The sequence below is a fragment of the Lampris incognitus genome, chromosome 14, assembly GCF_029633865.1.
Source record: "Lampris incognitus isolate fLamInc1 chromosome 14, fLamInc1.hap2, whole genome shotgun sequence".
Taxonomy (NCBI): Eukaryota; Metazoa; Chordata; class Actinopteri; order Lampriformes; family Lampridae; genus Lampris; species Lampris incognitus.
Genome location: NC_079224.1, coordinates 51,529,358 through 51,551,283, shown reverse-complemented (window position 1 = coordinate 51,551,283; position 21,926 = coordinate 51,529,358). Strand labels below are relative to the sequence as shown.

The following is a 21,926-nucleotide window of genomic DNA, read 5'->3' as shown; positions in this document are numbered from 1 at the left end:
ATATTTGAAAGCTGTTCATGATGCACGTGATCTCAGATACACAATACTGATACAATAGTGAGGTTTGTGCAGTGGGCTGCTGGTTGAGTGTTCAGAAGGCTGGTGGGACCTTCAGCTGTAGGTGGAGAATGTAAACCAGACTGAGCTGAGCACAGGCTACAACAGACCACAGGGGAGATTAACAGATCATGATGCACGTGTTCTCAGATACACAGTACTGATACAACAGTGAGGTTTGTGCAGTGGGCTGCTGGTTGAGTGTTCAGAAGGCTGGTGGGACCTTCAGCTGTAGGTAGAGAATGTAAACCACAGACTGAGCTCAGCACAGGTTACAACAGACCACAGAGGAGATTCAGCAGAAAAGCATTGGTCACTTAGGACGTGATGTGTGAATAACACTTGATAGTTTAACAACGTAGGCTGAAAGAAAAATTCTTTCCATGGCTCTGCACTCAAAACACTGACACTTCTCCCAGTTGCTCACCCTGCACTCACACACCGGGCTGTTACTACTGCACACATGATCAAGCTATTGGCCACCAGATCCAAGTGAATCGATTGGGGAAGTTTCAGCTGAACATCTCAAGTTTCAGAGTTACATGTGTGAGTGATGCATCTCAGGTTCTCACATTCAATTGTTGACAGCAATGGAAAATCTCCTAAAAGAAATGCATATTTTTCTGATGTCTAACACTTTGTTTGTCAGTAGTATCATCACCCTGACTCTACCCAAAACTGCTCACCAGAAAGATCTCGCGGTGGAACTTGGCTTCCAAGCTTGTGACATTCTTGAATGTGCTGATATAGAACCCAACTCGGCTGCACATGGGGAAGAGAGAAAAAAGGAGGTTATTATGGTAACATATTTATTTATTCAAGTTTCAAATTAAGAGCCAGCTGTGTCCCCAGTGGAAGTGTTTTAGTTGATATTCAGCATCACCAGCTACTAAGAAGAGATCCATTTAAACTCCAGTTGCTTATTACACCTCAAAATTGATATGGCAAAATGAAGTATGGCACTTTTCTTATGTGCCCCTCAGTTGCTCTCTTCACCCCCCTCAGCCCCTCCCCCTACCCTCCAGAAATTCACCAAGGGGGCCTGGTGGACAGTACAGAAACATGATGGTGAGTTTGACTGGATAAGAGACAGTAACAGCATGAAATTCAAAAGAGGGCGGAGAAAATTGTGGAATGGAAACAAGAGAGTATTTCCATTTCAGGGAGATTAGCAGGCCAGTACCACCACCTCGCCTTCCAGGTCTGGGAGTGTGAGAAAAAGAGTACAAATCAGACAGAGCTGCGGGTGTGGTAGTGTTTTCTAGCATGCTCCAGGTCTCAGTTAGAAGAAGAAAGTTGAGAGAGAGCAAGGATGCGTAGCCTGAGATAAACTCAGCTTTCGGCACCGCAGACTGGCAATTCCAGAGCCCTCCCGTCACCACTTGCTCAACGTGAGTGGAGAGAGTGGGATAGATGAGATTGGTAGGGTCACAGCACCTAGGAGTGACCCAACATCTATGCCAGCCCCGGGAAGAGGAAAGGATAGGAATGCGAAGGAAACACATAGTCTATACAAGGTACACAAAACACAGATGACTGACCGGATCTAAAAAGAGCAGTCCGTGCTTGATGAAGTCTTGGCTTGAAAAAATTGCGCTTGGTTTTGTTCACTCTAGTCTTCATTCAGACTAGATCTGTTTGCCTGACGCTTAGAAGCTGATGCTTCCAAGTAGCAGCATTGATTTAAAGAGCACTGATTGCTAATTATCTGCCAGGAGTGCAGGGCACACCCTGGCCACTTAACACGCAATTGGCCAAAGAGGTACACTGAAAATAGGCCTATTGCCCAGAAACTGGTCACTTATGTAAAACTCCATCAAACCTCACACAATACTATTAAAACTGCAAACAGCAAGTTACCAAGGAATATATTTATAAGCTAAAAGGATAACTAAGTCAAAACAGCTCGGCAACAAGAAATATTTAAGGACACACTAGGTGAAAAACAGCTACAGCTAGAATAAGTAAATAAGACAGGTAAGTAAATAGAATAAGACAGCTACAGCTCAAATAAGATCCCACTAGGAACCAGCAGCAGATGTATAGAGAAAAGGACTAATACTCAAGCAGCTGGAATAAGACTAATAGCAGCTTGTTAAGCAAGAAAGATGGTACTTACTCTATTCTAGATGAACCAGCAATTCAGAATCACTCCAGAAGTTAAAATATACACTGGATTGAAACTGAATCAGGCTAGACTTATAAATCCCTGTGATGTTCTGGCCACACCCTGGCCACTTAACACCCAATTAGCCAAAGAGGTACACTGAAAATAGGCTTATTGCCCAGAAACTGGTCACTTATGTAAACCTCTATCAAAACCTCACACAATACTAGTAAAACTGCAAGCAGCAAGTTACCAAGGAATATATTTATCAGCTAAAAGGATAACTAAGTCAAAACAGCTAAGCAACAAGAAATATTTAAGGGCACACTAGGTGAAAAACAGCTACAGCTACAATAAGTAAATAAGACAAGTAAGTAAATAGAATAAGACAGCTACAGCTAGAATAAGATCCCACTAGGAACCAGCAGCAGATGTATAGAGAAAAGGACTAATACTCAAGCAGCTGGAATAAGACTAATAGCAGCTTGTTAAGCAAGCAAGATGATGATGACTTACTCTATTCTAGATGAACCAGCAATTCAGAATCAATCCAGAAGTTAAAATGCATACTCAGCTCGGTCTGTTCATACTGGATATAGAACAACAACCCTAAACCTGTAAAACATCTTCATAGCTAATGCCAGGTATCTGCTATCGTTGAGCTGAACAGACCCAGGAGGCAACATGGCCCACTGGCTCTACTCAGCTCAGTCTGTTCACACTGGATATATAATAACAAAACGTCCTCATTACTAAGTTGTCAAATACCAACGCCTTGTCACACCCCTCGATATATGATACAATGTAAATCGCACCCCTTTAGTGTCTTTCTGAGGCACACAGCCTTCCACTAACTTCAGTGTAAATCCATCCGCGGCAATATTTATACTTAGCACAAAAACTAAGGAAATTTGTGTTTGGTAGATGATGTCTTTGTTGTAACAATGCTTCTTGGCAATAAATCTTACACCATTAGAAAGCCTGTTTATTTCCCTTTTAAATGGGGCCACATGTGTAAGGAACATGCATTTGTGGGATGAGCAGCAGAGCTGAGTATGTGGGTTGTGCTCATGAAACATTTGCCAAATCTCTGCCAATGCCAAACAGCTTATTTTGCTGTTGCTATTGACTCTTGTTTTGAGCTTGTGGTACCCCAGGTGCTGACAATCCGCTGCCTGATATAAGATTAATTGCCAAGAAGCATTGTTACAACAAAGACATAATATACCAAACACACACTTCCTTACTTTTGGTGCTAAGCTTAGAAAGAAAGAAAGAAAGAAAGGAAAAAAGCCACTTTATTTGTGTCATTCAATTCAATTCAATTTATTGTCATTAAAAACAATGTGCAGGCCCATGTTAAAAATGAAATGAGGGACATTGTACAGTAGTTCCATTACAATGAATGTGTTGTCTGCATGTAACCATCCTACTGTATAGGAACAGTGGGCAGCTGCAGCACCCAGGGACCAACTCCCCTTCTTATTTCTATTGCCTTGCTCAGGGGCACAGACAGGAGTATTAACCCTAACATGCACGTCTTTTTTATGGTGGGAGGAAACCGGTGCACCTGGAGGAAACCCACGCAGACACGAGGAGAACATGCAAACTCCACACAGAAAGGACCTGGGACGGCCTGGGGTTCAAACCCAGGACCTTCTTGTTTTGAGGCAACAGTGCTAACCGCTGGGCCACCTTGCCACCAGAGCTTGCTCTGGCCATCCATTCACTCCAATATTAACCCAAATACGGCATTATAAGACACTCCCCCCCCCCCCAAAGCGTTTTCCTCACTGTCAATTCCAATTCTACATGGGAAGGGAAGGCAACAAGAAAAATCAGAATCAGAATCAGAATCATGAATATCGGCCATGTAGGTTTGCACACACATGGAATGTGACTCTGGTTTCATGGTCTCAGTGTACTTAACATAGAATAACAACACTACAACACAACAATCTTCACATATATACACAAGGGTTGACTTATACAGCTGAAATAAGAGGTGATAAGGTGCAATGGTGCAGAGAATAAATCAGAGATGCTGAAATAGATGTTAGCAGGTTACTTACATACATGCCTGAGGTAGATGTACATGACAGAGTGTACCAGTATACGTACAATGTACAGTACAGTATATACAACACATAAGGTACAGTATACACAACACGTACAGTAAAGTATATACAACATATGCAGTACAGTATATACAACATGTACAGTGCAGTATATACAACACGTACAGTAAAGTATATACAACACGTACAGTAAAGTATATACAACATATGCAGTACAGTATATACAACATGTACAGTACAATATATACAACACGTACAGTACAGTATATACAACATGTACAGTACAGTATATACAACACATACAGTAAAGTATATACAACACGTACAGTAAAGTATATACAACATATGCAGTACAGTATATACAACATGTACAGTACAGTATATACAACATGGCTGGACGTATTGACAGTCTTAAGTGTTAATTTGAATGACAGCCTGTGGAAATAAACTGTTTTTATATCTGGTTGTTTTGGGGTACAGTGCTCTGTAGCGCCTGCCAGAGGGGAGGAGTCGGAACAGGTTGTGACCGGGGTGTGATGGGTCTGTAGCACCTTTTTGCCACTCTGATCTCCTTTGTGAGTGTATTTCTGGCTTGGTTGTACCATGGGCGCCATTTTGACCGCCCATCGTTGTTCTAGTAGTTTTTAAGATCCAGTCGTTGTTTGGGGCTGTTTCAATATTTATTTTCAGTTCTTTTTTTGTATTTCACGTTTTATAGGCCTTGTTACGTTTGTTACATTAGCAATATGTGTTTTCTATTTTGTTTTTCAGGTAATATTTTCACTTTTTCAATTTTGCTATTCAAGTTCCGCCATGTCTCTCTGAAGTTTAAATTGTTTAAAAATAGTATAATAGTTGTTAAAATGTTAATTTTGGTGTCAGTCATTTCCTAACAGACATACTAACATATGCAATGCATTAATATCTCAATGGGGTATTTATCTTGACAGAATAAAGAGTTTAAAAACCGGCTGACATTTTGACTGCCCATGGTTGTTTTAGGTAAGAGTGAAATGCCGTTCATTCTAGTGTTAATATCCCCAAGGATAATGAGAAGGGAGTCTGGATATTTGTGCTCCATGTTTGTAATTTGATCAGCCATGTGTTTTAATGCGTTTTTAACACAGGCCTGGGGTGGGATATAGTAGACACAGACCAGAATAAATGATGAAAATTCCTGCGGTGTATAGAGAAGAAAAGAAAAAGAACAGGAGTTGGGCCCTGCAGCTGCCCACTGCTCCTATACAATAAGATGCAGAAAACACATTTCATTGTAACCATCAATGACAAAACACAGTGACTGTCTATAAGGCTTACTTTTAATGATAGCCTCAACAATTCTCAACACAAAAATATGAAAGTGTCATTGATGATTCAACAACACTATAGGTTTTATTATGGCCATCATGTCTTGATGCTGCCAAATAATCCAGGTAAGAAAATCAAATAAAATTGAATCAGTTCATCTGGACACAACGTTTACTGACAGATACGTTTCATCCTCATCTAAGTGACCTCCTCAGTCCCACCTGACTGCAGGTACCCCACCCTTATAAACAATACAGTTGCATAACGACCCAAACCAATGACCAGTTTCATATGCAAATATGGGTGTGACCATTAACTAGAGTTACAATGGCCATGTGTACTATTCACAGAGGGTTTGGGAATGTTTGCAATCACAGCATTGTAAGATTGCGACAGATGTTCTCTGACACAGCGGCCAGGGAAGGGGAGAAATCCCACACTACACAAGCCTTGGTTAAGTGTGGTTATCCTAACTGGGCATTTGTCAAAGCCAGGAAGACGCCCAAACAGTGCAAAAGCTGATCAAAAAGAGGACAAGGACAACAGCGGCCTAGGCATAAACCAGTGGTGATTTTGCATGTGGCAGGAGTGTCAGAAAAGCTTATTTTCCAAACACTGCATCTCAGTTGCTTTCAAACCCTAAAACACGCTGCACCAGAAATTGGTCCACCCTAAGGATCGGGTCCTCTGGCACAAACAGAGCAATATAGTATCTGGCGTTTAGTGCCAGGACAATTGTCATGACTTGTACATTGGGGAAACTCTTCAGTGTCACATGGAGGTTGAGGGCAGTACCTGTGGAGTGCCAGACTGGGGGTGGTGGTTCCCATATTTAAAATAGGAGCATGAATGGTGTGCTCCAATTATCGGGGCATCACACAGCTCAGCCTCCCTGTGAAAGTCTACTCTAGGGTGATGGAAAGGAGACTCTGACCAATTGTTGAACCTCGCATCCTGGAGGAACAATGTGGATTCCATCCTGACCGTGGAACAATGGACCAACTCTTTACCCTTGTGGAAGTGCTGAGGGAGGCATGGGAGTTTGACCACCCAGTCTACATGTGTTTGGAGGACTTGGAGAAGGCTTACGACCCTGTAGCCTGGGGCACTCTGTGGCGGGTACTGTGGGAGTATGGGGTACCGGGGCAGTTGCTACAAGCCATCTGGTCCTTGTATAACCAAAGTGAGAGCTGTGTCTGCATTCTCGGCACAAAGTCAAACACGTTTTTGGTGGATGTCGGACTCCATCAAGGTTGTCCCTTTTCTCTGTTTGTGACATTCATGGACAAGATCACAAGGTGCAGCCAAGGTGAGGAGTGTGTCCATTTTGGGAACCTCAGAATTGCATCGCTGCTCCTCCCAGATGATGTGGTTTTGTTGGCTTCATTAGAACGCGACCCCCAGCATGCACTGGGGCGGTTTGCAGCTGAGTGTGAAATGGCCGTAATGAGAGTCAGAACCTCCAAGTCTGAGGCCATGGTTCTCGACTGGAAAATGGCGGATTTCTCACTCCGGGTTGGGGATGACTAGTTGCCTCAAGTGAAGGAGTTCAAGTATCTCAGGGTCTTGTCCATGAGTGAGGGTAGGATGGAGCGGAAGATAGACAGGCGGATTGGTGGAGCATCATCAGTAATGTGGATGTTGTACCGGACCATTGTGGTGAAGAGGGAGCTGAACCAGAAGGCAAAGCTCTCAATTTACCAGTCAATCTTCATTCCAACCCTCACCTATGATCGTGAGCTTTGGGTAGTGACCGAAAGGGTGAGATGGCAGATACAAGCAGCTGAAATGTGTTTCCTTCGTAGGGTGCTGGGCTCAGCCTTAGAGATAGGGTGAGGAGCTCACACATCTGGAGGGAGCTTGGAGTAGAGCCGCTGCTCCTTCGCGTCGAAAGGAGCCAGATGAGGAGGTTCGGGCATCGGATTAGGATGCCTCCTGGGCGCCTTCCTTTGGAGGTTTTCCACGCATGTCCAACTGGGAGGAGACCGTGGGCTAGACCCAGAACTCGCTGGAAGGACTACATGTCCAGCCTGGCCTGGGAATGCCTTGGGATCCCCCAGGAGGAGCTGGAGGGTATATTATATATTACAATTATTTTATATATATATATATATATATATATATATATATATATGTGTGTGTGTGTGTGTGTGTGTGTGTGTGTGTGTGTGTGTGTGTATATATATATAACTTTGTTAAAAGGATTACTCAACAGTAGGGAAAGTGCTCAGCAAATGAGCAAAATAATCAAGTCAAGTAAATTCTTTATGAGACAGTACAACACTGTTTCATGCCATAAGCAATCATCAGCTGTCAATAAAGTTACAATACAAGGTTAATGGTATTTGTCCATTCTCATGATTTATTTATTATAATAACAATAATAATAATAATAAATCAATCTTATATAGCGCTTTTCTAAAACTGAAAGTCAAATAATTATAATTACAAAATAGATGTGTATATATATATATATATGCCTGCAAATGCTAGCCAATTCATTTCTGTTATTCAATGTGGACATTTGTGGTTTGCAAATGATAAAATATTTGTCAGTTAGACATAGATTGCATATTTTACTACTGGTTGAATATGCTTTGTTCTTTGAGAGGATTTTCCAGGTGGTTGAATGTTTCTGTCCGCCAATGACCAAATATAAGTGCTTAAAGTCAAGTCAAGTCAAGTCAAGTTTATTTTTATAGCACATTTAAAACAACCACAGTTGAACCAAAGTGCTGCACAAGCTTAAAATACAATATAAAATAAGTAACACACGTGAATATAAAAATACATGTGAAAGTAAAATAAAGGAATTAAAATGTAAACAATAAAACACAAGAGTAAAAGTATATTTCCACAATAAAATCACGGTGTCTAGCTCAACTTGAATTGAATGCCAGCGAGAAGAGGTAGATCTTTAACCAAGATTTAAATGTCTCTAGGGTCTGAGCTGATCTTCTGTGTACTGGTAAATTGTTCCAGAGATCAGGGGCAGCAACTGCAAAGGCTCTGTCACCCCTATTCTTAAGCCTGGATCTCGGAACATGTAAGAGCATCTGGTTTGCTGACCTGGGTGCTCTGACTGGGGTATGATAATATATTAGCTCAGATAAATAAGACGGTGCCCGCCCATTTAACGACTTGAAAACAAGTAATCAAATCTTAAACTGGATCCTAAAACAGACAGGAAGCCAGTGAAGGGAGGCCAGTACAGGCGTTACGTGATCACGTCGCTTCTTTCCTGTCAGCAGGCAAGCAGCTGCATTTTGTACAAGCTGCAGGCGACGAAGCGACGACTGAGCTATGCCAACATACAAAGAGTTACAATAATCTAGACGAGAGGTAATAAATGCATGAATTACCCTTTCAAGATCATTTGGAGGGAGATAGGCCTTTACTTTTCCCAGAAGTCGTAATTGAAAAAAACTTGTTTTGACTACTGAGCTTATTTGTTTGTCAAAGTTAAAAGAGCTGTCAAACATCACACCAAGATTCCTAACAGAAGAGTGACTGTAGGAAGCTAAAGGGCCAAGAGCGCTATCATAACCATCCAGCAGATCAGGCTGTCCATATACAATAATTTCAGTGTTATTTGATTTAGTTTCAGGAAATTTAACTCCATCCATGTTTTGACATCCTTTAAACAACTCAGCAAAGCCTGTATAGAGTCTCTGCTGTTTGTTTTTATAGGCAGATAGATTTGCAAATCATCAGCAAAACAATGAAAAGACATATGTTTTTTAAAAATTTACAACACAAGACAACAGTTGTAAAAACATACGTTAACAGTCTGGGTGGAATACTGTCAAGGGGGCAAGCTGAAGGCCTCAAATGGTTAACTACCTCAGATATAAAGGAGGGGGACATGGGCTCAAACTGCTCTAAGACAGCTGGGCCCATAGAATAAATAGCAGGTTCTGAGGTCAAAGAGGATGGTGAGGCCCTAATAGCAGAGATCTTATCTGTAAAAACTTTAAGAAATTCTTCACAGAGCGTGGGCATTGGCACGATGCAAGGAGACTCACATGGATTTATAAGAGTGTTAATAGTATTAAAAAGAACCTGAGGCCTATGACAATTGTTGGACACAAGGTTTGATAGAAATTGTGTTTTTGCAGATTTAACAGCTCTCTGGTACTCTGATAAGCAGTCTCTTAGAATTCCTAAGGAGACATGAAGTTTGTCTTTCTTCCACTTTCTCTAAGCACATCTACATGTGCCTCTAAGAGCGCGGGTGGTGTCATTGAGCCATGGCTCTGTGACTAGTTTAGGGCGTTTGGTTCTAACAGGGGCAACCAAAGATGTGACATTCTTTAACAGTTGTTTCTAAAGCTACACATGTGTGCATTAAACCTCTGTTTGAATGTTCCCTCTGTTAGACCCATGTATGTCTCTATTTTGCCATTTCATCTCTCGTCACCGTAGCTTGGTAGATAACTCCCTTTGTCTGGCATTTTCTTCCGAGGGGGCATGAGTTGTTCACACGGCAGTTGTAGTTGGGGGTGTCCAGTTGTGATGAAGGTGGCATTGATTTGTTCATGATTCTTGTGTTGGGCTTAATGTACGGCTTGTATGTGCCATTCCTAAGCTCCACTGAGACGTCCAGAAAGTCAATTTGTTTTTTGTTTGCTTCAAATGTGATTTTTAGCCCATTATTTCAGAATATTTTGCATATCAATTTCTTAAATTGCTTGACCTCTCTTGGTGTTTTGCTACAAATTGCTAGCTCATCATCCCTATAGAGTCCGACACTGATGTCAAGGTTGAGTTAAGCTGATGAGCGTGTGACGCACGAAACAAGCTTGTTCTGCTATGTGTTAAAGTTTTTTCCTACATCTATCTTAATTTTCTGCTCCTCGTTTGTTGGGCACTTTTATCCACACCATTGATGGTTTCTGGAAAAAAAACACAAAACGCTATTCTATTCTTCTATTTTATATATGTATTCTATATATTCTATTATATATATAACTTTGTTAAAAGAAACACTCAACAGTAGGGAAAGTGGTCAACAAATAAGGAGCAAAATAATCCAGTGAGTCAAGTCAATTCCTTATGAGACAGTACAAACTTGTTTCTCCACAGTCCAAAGGCATGTAAGTCAGGTGAATCGGCCATACTAAATTGTGCCTTAGTATGAATGTGTGTGTGTGTGTGTGTGTGTGTGTGTGTGGGCCCTGTGATGGCCTGGCGTGTCTCCCCACCTGCCGCCCAACGACTGCTGGAGTAGGCTCCAGCATCCCCATGACCCTCAGAGCAGGATAAGCAGTTCAGATAATGGATGGATGGATGGATGGATAATATATAGAATAATGTTATTACAAATATCATATATTTGGATATATAAATAATAATAATTATATACATAATCAGATTAGATTATATAGCTAATATGCATAAACCATAAACCGATTTCTTCACTTCATTCATCAGCCCCTCAAAGTACTCCTTCCACCTTTTCAACATACTCTCTTTGCTTGTAAGCACATTTAATTCTCTATCCTTCATCACCCTAATGTGCTGCACAGCCATCCTAGCTCGGTTCCTCTGTCTAGCCAATGGTGTGGGAAGATGGTGGTGCAAATTCACATTTGTGGCGGTCTCACTCAGTACCAGTGTGGTAAGATGATGGCGCAAAATTATGTTTGTCCACGTCTGCATCTAAATTTGTGTCTTCGTTGAGAATGGGAGACGTGGCTTGATTGGCTGGGAGAGCTTGGTCTGCTGCTTCTTGTGGACCCAGGGACCACTGCCCTGCTCGGAGCTGCATCCGAAGAGGAAACACCGAGGGCGGTCTGACAGGATGCAGAAGTGGGGCAGGCTAAGCTAACTGCTACCCCATGCAGACCAGCAGTTCTGACAGTCATCCTGGCTGGTATTCATTCTCTTGAACAGCGATTTTTTTTTTGTTGCTCAGTTTGGATATATGTGTTCTAGTTTGGATATATGTGTTCTTATTTTGGATATCTGTGTTCTTAGTTTGGATATATGTGTTTAGTTTGGATATATGTGTTTAGTTTGGATATACACTACCGTTCAAAAGTTTGGGATCACCCAAACAATTTCGTGTTTTCCATGAAAAGTCACACTTATTCACCACCATATGTTGTGAAATGAATAGAAAATAGAGTCAAGACATTGACAAGGTTAGAAATAATGATTTGTATTTGAAATAAGATTTTTTTTACATCAAACTTTGCTTTCGTCAAAGAATCCTCCATTTGCAGCAATTACAGCATTGCAGACCTTTGGCATTCTAGCTGTTAATTTGTTGAGGTAATCTGGAGAAATTGCACCCCACGCTTCCAGAAGCAGCTCCCACAAGTTGGATTGGTTGGATGGGCACTTCTTTGAGCAGATTGAGTTTCTGGAGCATCACATTTGTGGGGTCAATTAAACGCTCAAAATGGCCAGAAAAAGAGAACTTTCATCTGAAACTCGACAGTCTATTCTTGTTCTTAGAAATGAAGGCTATTCCATGCGAGAAATTGCTAAGAAATTGAAGATTTCCTACACCGGTGTGTACTACTCCCTTCAGAGGACAGCACAAACAGGCTCTAACAGGTACTATTTAATGAAGATGCCAGTTGGGGACCTGTGAGGCGTCTGTTTCTCAAACTAGAGACTCTAATGTACTTATCTTCTTGCTCAGTTGTGCAACGCGGCCTCCCACTTCTTTTTCTACTCTGGTTAGAGCCTGTTTGTGCTGTCCTCTGAAGGGAGTAGTACACACCGGTGTAGGAAATCTTCAATTTCTTGGCAATTTCTCGCATGGAATAGCCTTCATTTCTAAGAACAAGAATAGACTGTCGAGTTTCAGATGAAAGTTCTCTTTTTCTGGCCATTTTGAGCATTTAATTGACCCCACAAATGTGATGCTCCAGAAACTCAATCTGCTCAAAGAAGTGCCCATCCAACCAATCCAACTTGTGGGAGCTGCTTCTGGAAGCGTGGGGTGCAATTTCTCCAGATTACCTCAACAAATTAACAGCTAGAATGCCAAAGGTCTGCAATGCTGTAATTGCTGCAAATGGAGGATTCTTTGACGAAAGCAAAGTTTGATGTAAAAAAAATCTTATTTCAAATACAAATCATTATTTCTAACCTTGTCAATGTCTTGACTCTATTTTCTATTCATTTCACAACATATGGTGGTGAATAAGTGTGACTTTTCATGGAAAACACAAAATTGTTTGGGTGATCCCAAACTTTTGAACGGTAGTGTATGTGTACTTCGTAGTTTGGATATGTGTTCTAGCTTGGATATATGTGTTCTTAGTTTGGATATATGTGTTCTTAGTTTGGATATATGTGTTTAGTTTGGATATATGTGTACTTGGTAGTTTGGATATGTGTTCTTAGTTTGGATATATGTGCTCTTGTTTTGGATATTTGTGTTCTTAGTTTGGATATATGTGTTCTTATTTTGGATATGTTTTTATTTCAATTTTTTTTTCGAAATTTATTTCTGATTTTTCCCTTTTTCTCCCAACTTAGTGGCCAATTGATCCCTATTTTAGTTCAAACACCCACTCTGTACTGCATGTGTTCGCCAACTGCATCTTTCCGGCCGGCAGTTGTGAAGGAGACACCTCGCCATTTTCGTGAAAAGGCGAATCCAGGCTGAACCACTGCTTTTTCCAACACAGACAGAGACGCATTCATGTGACAAACGCAAGCCGACTCCGTCCCCATCCAGAAGTCAGCATTGCCAATTATTGCTGCTTCATCAAATCCAGCCATAGTCGGATCTGGCGAGACCGAGGCGCGAACCTCGGTCCCCAGTGGGCAACTGTATCGACGCAAAGCCGATGCTTAGACCACTACTCCACCACGGACCCCGTTGCATATGTTTTAGTTTGGATATATGTGTTCTAGTTTGGATATATGTGTTCTTAGTTTGGATATATGTGTTTGGTTTGGATATATGTGTTCTAGTTTGGATATGTGTTCTAGTTTGGATATATGTGTTCTTAGTTTGGATATATGTGTTCTTAGTTTGGATATATGTGTTCTTAGTTTTGGATATATGTGTTCTTATTTTGGATGTATGTGTTTAGCTTGGACATATGTGTTCTAGTTTGGATATATGTGTTCTAGTTTGGATACATGTGTTCTTAGATTGGATATATGTGTTCTTAGTTTGGATATATGTGTTCTTAGTTTTGGATATATGTGTTCTTATTTTGGATATATGAGTTTAGCTTGGATATGTGTTCTAGTTTGGATATATATGTTCTTATTTTGGATATATGTGTTCTAGTTTGGATATATGTGTTCTAGTTTGGATATATGTGTTCTAGTTTGGATATGTGTTCTAGTTTGGATATATGTGTTTAGTTTGGATATATGTGTTCTTTGTTTGGCTATATGATCAGCATATTTGATTTGGCAAAGATTTTATGCCGGATGCCCTTCCTTATGCAACCCTCCCCATTTATCCGGGCTTGGGACCGGCACTAAGAATGCACTGGCTTGTGCATCCTCAGTGGCTGGGCCATGAAAGAGCACCACAGATGCGATGTTTGCTTTGATAATGTTGATTGAGAAGTATAGAGAAGGCCAGAAGGAGGTACACTGTGTATTTGTAGATTTAGAGAAAGCATATGACAGGATGCTGGGAGAGGAGGTGTGGTATTGTATGAGGAAGTCGGGAGTTGCAGAGAAGTATTTAGGAGTGATGCAGGATATGTATGAGAGAAGTGTGACAATGTCGATGTGTGCGATTGAAATGACAGATGGGTTCAAGGTGGAGGTGGATTACATCAAGGATTGGCTCTGAGCCCTTTCTTGTTTGCAATGGTGATGGACAGGTTGATGGACAACATCAGGCAGGAGTCTCCATGGACGATGATGTTCACAGATGACATTGTGATCTGTAGCAAGAGTAGGGTGCAGGTTGAGGGGAGACTGGTGAGGTGGAGGTATGCATTGGAGAGAACAGGAATGAAAGTCAGTAGGAGCAAGATGGAATGCCTATGTATGAATGACAGGGAGGACAGTGGAATGGTCAGGATGCAAGGAGTGGAGGTGATGAAGGCATTTGAGTTTAAATACTTGGGGTCAACTGTCCAAAGTAATGGGGAGTGCAGAAGAGAGGTGAAGAAGAGAGTGCAGGCAGGGTGGAGTGGGTGGAGAAGAGTGTCAGGAGTGATTTGCGACAGAAGGGTACCAGCAAGAGTTAAAGGGAAGATTCACAAGATGGTTCTGAGACCAGCTATGTTATATGGTTTGGAGACAGTGGCACTGACGAAAAGACAGGAGGCGGAGCTGGAGGTGGCAGTGTTGAAGATGCTAAGATTTTCATTGGGGGTGACGAAGAAAGACATGATTAGGAATGATTGCATTAGAGGGACCGCTCAAGTTGGACGGTTTGGAGACAAAGCAAGAGAGGCAAGACTGAGATGACTTGGACATGTGTGGAGGAGAGATGCTGGGTATATTGAGAGAAAGATACTGAATATGGAGCTGCCAGGGAAGAGGAAAAGAGGAAGGCCAAAGAGGAGGTTTATGGATGTGGTGAGGGAGGACATGCAGGTGGCTGGTGTGACAGAGGAAGATGCAGAAGACAGGAAGAAATCGAAACGGATGATCCGCTGTGGCGACCACTAACGGCAGCAGCAGAAAATAGTAATAGTAGTAGTTTGGATATATGTGTTTAGCTTGGATATATGTGTTCTTAGTTTGGATATATGTGTTCTTAGTTTGGATATACTGTGTTTAGATTGGATATATGTGTTCTTAGTTTGGATAAATGTGTTTAGTTTGGATATATGTGCTATTAGTTTGGATATATGTATTCCTATTTTGGATATATGTGTTCTAGTTTGGACATATGTGTTTAGTTTGGATATGTGTTCTTATTTTGGATATATGTGTTTTTAGTTTGGATATATGTGTTTGTTTGGATATATGTGTTCTTAGTTTGGATATATGTATTCTTATTTTGGGTATATGTGTTCTAGTTTGGATATGTGTTCTAGTTTGGATATATGTGTTCTTAATTTGGATATACATATGTGTTCTTGTTTTGGGTATATGTGTTCTAGTTTGGATATATGTGTTCTTAGTTTGGATATATGTGTTCTCGTTTTGATATATGTGTTCTAGTTTGGATATATGTGTTCTTCATTTGGATATACATATGTGTTCTTGTTTTGGGTATATGTGTTCTTAGTTTGGAGATATGTGTTCTTAATTTGGATATACATATGTGCTCTTGTTTTGGGTATATGTGTTCTAGTTTGGATATATGTGTTCTCGTTTTGATATATGTGTTAACCCAGCCACTGAGGATGCACAAGCCAGTGCATCCTTAGTGCCGGTCCCAAGCCCGGACAAATGGGGAGGGTTGCGTCAGGAAGGGCATCCGGCATAAAATCTTTGCCAAATCAAGTATGCGGATCATAAATAAGACTTACATACCGGATCGGTCGAGGCCCGGGTTACCAACGACCGCCACCGGGACTGTTAACCAGCAGGGTGTCAGTGGAAACTATGCTACTGTTGGGCGAAGGAGAAGGAGAGGGGGAAAGCATGTCCAGAGGCAGCTAGAGAGGAGGAAGGGTAGGCATGTGGAGGTGAGAGTTGGAACTTTGAATGTTGGCACTATGACTGGTAAAGGGAGAGAGCTGGCTGACATGATGGAAAGAAGAAAGGTAGGCATACTGTGTGTGCAAGAGACCAGGTGGAAGGGGAGTAAGGCCAGGAGTATCGGAGGTGGCTTCAAACTCTTCTACCATGGTGTGAATGGGAGGAGTAATGGGGTAGGGGTAATTCTGAAGGAAGAGTATGTCAAGAGCGTGCTGGAGGTGAAGAGAGTGTCAGACAGAGTGATGAGTATGAAGCTGGAAATTGAAGGTTTATTGCTGAATGTTATCAGCGCATATGCCCCGCAAGTTGGGTGTGAGATGGATGAAAAAGAGGAATTCTGGAGTGAGTTGGACGACATGGTGGAGAGGGTACCCAAGGAGGAGAGAGTGGTGATTGGAGCGGACTTCAATGGACATGTTGGTGAAGGGAACAGAGGTGATGAGGAGGTGATGGGAAGGTATGGAGTCAAGAAGAGAAATGTGGAAGGACAGATGGTGGTCGATTTTGTGAAAAGGATGGAAATGGCTGTAGTGAATACATATTTCAAGAAGAGGGAGGAACACAGGGTGACATACAAGACTGGAGGAAAGTGCACACAGGTGGACTATATCTTATGTAGAAGGCGCCATCTAAAAGGGATTGGAGACTGCAAGGTGGTGACAGGGGAGAATGTAGCTAGGCAGCATCGGATGGTGGTCTGTAGGATGACTTTGGAGACCAAGAAGAGGAAGCGAGTGAAGACACAGCCGAAGATCAAATGGTGGAAGTTGAAGAAGGAAGACTGTTGTGTGGAGTTCAGGCAGGAGTTAAGACAGGCACTGGGTGGTAGTGAAGAGTTGCCAGATGGCTGGACAACCACTGCAGAAATAGTGAGGGAGACAGCTAGGAAGGTACTTGGTGTGTCATCAGGACAGAGGAAGGAAGACAAGGAGACTTGGTGGTGGAATGAGGAAGTACAGCAAATTATACAGAGGAAAAGGTTGGCAAAGAAGAAGTGGGATAGTAAGAGAGATGAAGAAAGTAGACAGGAGTACAAGGAGATGCAGCGTAAAGCAAAGAGAGAGGTGGCAAAGGCAAAGGAAAAGGCGTATGGTGAGTTGTATGACAGATTAGACACTAAGGAAGGATAAAAGGACATGTACCGATTGGCTAGACAGAGGGACCAAGCTGCAAAGGATGTGTAGCAAGTTAGGGCGATCAAGGATAGAGATGGAAATGTGCTGACAAGCGAGGAGAGTGTGCTAAGAAGGTGGAAGGAATACTTTGAGGGGCTGATGAATGAAGAAAATGAGAGAGAGAGAAGGTTGGATGATGTAGGGATAGTGAATCAGGAAGTTCAGCGGATTAGCAAGGAGGAAGTGAGGGCAGCTATGAAGAGGATGAAGAGTGGAAAGGCAGCTGGTCCTGATGACATACCTGTGGAAGCATGGAGATGTTTAGGAGAGATGGCAGTGGAGTTTTTAACTAAATTGTTTAACACAATCCTGGAAAGTGAAACGATGCCTGAGGAGTGGAGAAGAAGCATACTGGTACCGATTTTCAAGAACAAGGGCGATGTGCAGAACTGTAACAACTACAGAGGTATAAAGTTGATCAGCCACAGCATGAAGATTTGGGAAAGAGTAATAGAAGCTAGGTTAAGAGGAGAGGTGATGATCAGCGAGCAGCAGTATGGGTTCATGCCATGAAAGAGCACCACAGATGCGATGTTTGCTTTGAGAATGTTGATTGAGAAGTATAGAGAAGGCCAGAAAGAGTTGCATTGTGTCTTTGAAGATTTAGAGAAAGCTTATGACAGAGTGCCGAGAGAGGAGGTGTGGTATTGTATGAGGAAGTCAGGAGTTGCAGAGAAGTATGTAGGAGTGGTGCAGGATATGTATGAGGGAAGTGTGACAATGGTGAGGTGTGTGGTTGGAATGACAGATGGGTTCAAGGTGGAGGTGGGACTACATCAGGGATCGGCTCTGAGCCCTTTCTTGTTTGCAATGGTGATGGACAGGTTGACGGACAAGATGTGGCAGGAGTCTCCATGGACGATGATGCTCGCGGATGACATTGTGATCTGTAGTGAGAATAGGGTACAGGTTGAGGAGAGCCTGGAGAGGTGGAGGTATGCACTGGAGAGAAGAGGAATGAAAGTCAGTAGGAGCAAGACAGAATACCTATGCGTGAATGAGAGAGAGGACAGTGGAATGGTCAGGATGCAAGGAGTGGAGGTGACAAAGGCATTTGAGTTTAAATACTTGGGGTCAACTGTCCAAAGTAACGGGGAGTGCAGTAGAGAGGTGAAGAAGAGAGAGCAGGCAGGGTGGAGTGGGTGGAGAAGTGTGTCAGGAGTGATTTGCGACAGAAGGGTACCAGCAAGAGTTAAAGGGAAAGTTTACAAGATGGTTGTGAGACCAACTATGTTATATGGTTTGGAGACAGTGGCACTGACGAAAAGACAGGAGGTGGAGCTGGAGGTGGCAGAGTTGAAGATGCTAAGATTTTCACTGGGAGTAACGAAGAAGGACAGGATTAGGAATGATTATATTAGAGGGACCGCTCAGGTTGGACAGTTTGGAGACAAAGCAAGAGAGGCAAGATTGAGATGGCTTGGACATGTGTGGAGGAGAGATGCTGAGTATATTGGGAGAAGGATGCTGAATATGGAGCTGCCAGGGAAGAGGAGAAGAGGAAGGCCAAAGAGGAGGTTTATGGATGTGGTGAGGGAAGACATGCAGGTGGCTGGTGTGACAGAGGAAGACGCAGAAGACAGGAAGAAATGCAAACGGATGATCCGCTGTGGCGACCCCTAACGGGAGCAGCCGAAAGTAGTAGTAGTTTTGATATATGTGTTCTTAGTTTGGAAATATGTGTTCTCGTTTCGATATATGTGTTCTTAGTTTGGATATATGTGTTCTTGTTTTGGGTATATGTGTTCTTAGTTTGGATATATGTGTTCTTATTTTGGATACATGTGTTCTAGTTTGGATATATGTGTTCTTAGTTTGAATATATGTGTTCTTAGTTTGGATATATGTTTTCTTATTTTGGATATATGTGTTCTAGTTTGGATATATGTGTTCTTAGTTTTTATATATGTGTTCTTATTTTGGATATATGTGTTCTTAGTTCTGATATATGTGTTCTTATTTTGGATATATGCATTCTACTTTGGATATATGTGTTCTTAGTTTTTATATATGTTGTGGCGGACACTAGGGGCTATGCCTCTCACCCAGCAGGACTGTGAGCTGGGGGCGTGGTTTACGTTCCCGGGCTCGCCGGGGCAGGGTTGTTCCTGCTGCAGTTGGTTTTTGGAGTTGAGGAATAAACATCAAACTCGCCTTGGTCTCATGTGTTTTTCCTCATTCCTGCCACATTGGTGACCCCGAATTGAACATGTTTGGAGCGGAAGATGTGTGTGAATCCACTTCGGCCACGCCGCCCCAACTCTCACAGCCGGCCGTTCTCGCCGCGGCTGTGAAACTCCCAGAGTTCTGGCAGAGCGACCCGGCCTCGTGGTTCCAGCATGTCGAGGCGCTGTTCCACCTTCGTGGAATCTCCGCGGACGACTCCAGATACTATCTGGTCGTCGCTGCGCTGGACCAGCAGTCCACACGCCGGGCCATGCAGCTGTTGCGCGCCCCTCCGCAACACGATAAATACGTCACCCTCAAACGTCTTCTGCTCCGGAGGTACAGTCTATCTACCGCAGAGAGGGCAGATAGAATCCTTTCCCTATCCGGTTTGGGCGACGGGACGGCTGTGGATCTCATGGACAATATGCTGTCGCTGCTAGGCTCGGACGAAGGTGGGGTCCTTTTCCCGCACGTTTTCCTGCGCCAGCTTCCGTCTCCTGGTCGCGCGGCTTTGGCTTACTCCCCGTGTCTGGCCGCTGGTGACTGCCGAGGTTTGGCTGAGGAGGCCGATTGGGTCCTGCTGGCTACCAGACGGTTCTCTGTGCAGAGTGTGGCATCGGAGCCTCTGCAGCCGACGTCGGAGGATGCGGACCCGGCAGTGGTGGCTGGAGTGACTGCCCGGAGACGGCACGGGAGAGGCCTCTGTTTCTTCCACCAGCGGTTCGGCGGCAAGGCAGGGCGCTGCGTCCCTCCGTGCACGTTTGAGGCGCCGGGAAACTCCCGGGCAGCGCTCAGTAGCAGCTGTGGGCGCTGGCGGACGTAGTGAGCTGCTCTTCATTAAGGACACGATGTCAGGAAGACGGTTTCTGGTGGACTCAGGCTCACAAAAGAGCCTACTCCCTCCTGCTAAGATAGACAGGTCGGCCGAAGGCGGTGGCCCACAGTTAAGTGCAGCTAACGGTTTGTCCATTGCGACGTTTGGCACAAGGCTGGTGACTGTTTGCTTCCACGGGCGCCATTTTGAGTGGGACTTTGTAGTGGCCGCCATTACGGTTCCTATTATCGGCGCGGATGTTCTGTGTGCTAATGGTCTGCTGGTTGATGTTGCAAACCGCCGTTTAATTGATGCTGTGTCTTTCGCCACTGTTCCGTGTGACACAGGGGGAGCCGGGCCGTTAACACACGCTAACTTTTTAGCATCAGGGGATGTTTTTCAGCGTTTGCTGGCGGATTTTCCATCGGTGACTACGCCTGCCTTTTCCACCGCGGTTACTAAACACGGGGTAGAACATTTCATTCCCACGCTGGGACCGCCCTCGACGTGGTAAAATGGGCTCCAGCTGAGGAGGAGTTCGCCATCATGGAGCGTCTGGGTATAGTGAGGCGTTCCAACAGCCCGTGGGCCTCGCCGCTTCACATGGTGCCCAAGGCGGATGGGTCGTGGCGGCCTTGCGGCGATTTTCACCGCCTGAACAACGTCACCGCCAATGACCGCTATCCCATCCCACACATACAGGACTTTTCCATACGCCTGGCAGGTACCACTATCTTCTCTAAGGTGGATCTGGTGCGCGGCTATCATCAGGTTCCCGTGCGCTCAGAGGACGTGCCCAAGACAGCAGTGATCACCCCATTTGGGCTTTTTGAGTTCATGCGCATGCCTTTTGGCTTGAAGGGGGCAGCGCAAACCTTTCAGAGGCTGATGGACTCGGTGTTGCGTGACCTTGATTTCGTGTTCGTTTATCTCGACGACATATTAGTTGCCAGTCCGTCAGCTGAAGAGCACCTGGCGCACTTGAAACAGGTTTTCCATCGTCTGGACGAACACGGCCTGATAGTCAACCCGGCCAAGTGTCAGTTTGGACTGCCGGTGATTGAATTCTTGGGTCACCACATTTCGCCGCAAGGCGCGGTCCCGTTGCCTTCTAAGGTGCAAGCGGTGGCGGAATTTCCCCGCCCAGTCTCTGTTAAGGCATTGCAGGAATTCTTGGGAATGGTGAATTTCTATAACCGTTTCCTCCCTCGCGCTGCCCACCTCCTTCAGCCACTTTACAAAGCCCTGCGACTTAAGAAGGCTAACGACCCTGTCGACTGCACTCCCGAACAGGTCCAGGCCTTTGACGGAGCTAAGTGCGCCCTGGCTAACGCTGCCCTCCTCGCCTATCCCACACCCACGGCGTCCATAGCTTTAACAACCGATGCGTCTGACATAGCCGTGGGGGCTGTGGTTGAACAGCGTGTGGCGAATGCATGGCAGCCACTCGCATTTTTTAGCCGCAAACTGTGAGATTGCGAGCGCAAGTACAGCGTTTTTGACCGGGAGTTGCTGGCGCTGCACCTTGCAACCCGGCATTTCCGCTTCCTGCTGGAGGGTCGCCCATTCACGGCTTATGTGGATCATAAGCCGCTGACTTTTGCCATGTCCAAGGTGACTGAGCC

At 43.8% G+C, this 21,926-nt stretch overlaps 1 protein-coding gene across 1 annotated transcript in view; it reads right to left on the bottom strand.

Moving 5' to 3' along the window:
• The window catches only part of amph (amphiphysin), a 254,448-nt gene that overhangs the window by 99,723 nt on the left and 132,799 nt on the right, over positions 1 to 21,926 (bottom strand). The window contains exon 8 of the mRNA XM_056293150.1: positions 744 to 819. Coding sequence (XP_056149125.1) covers positions 744 to 819 — 76 coding nt within the window. The remainder of the gene's footprint in view (positions 1 to 743; positions 820 to 21,926) is intronic.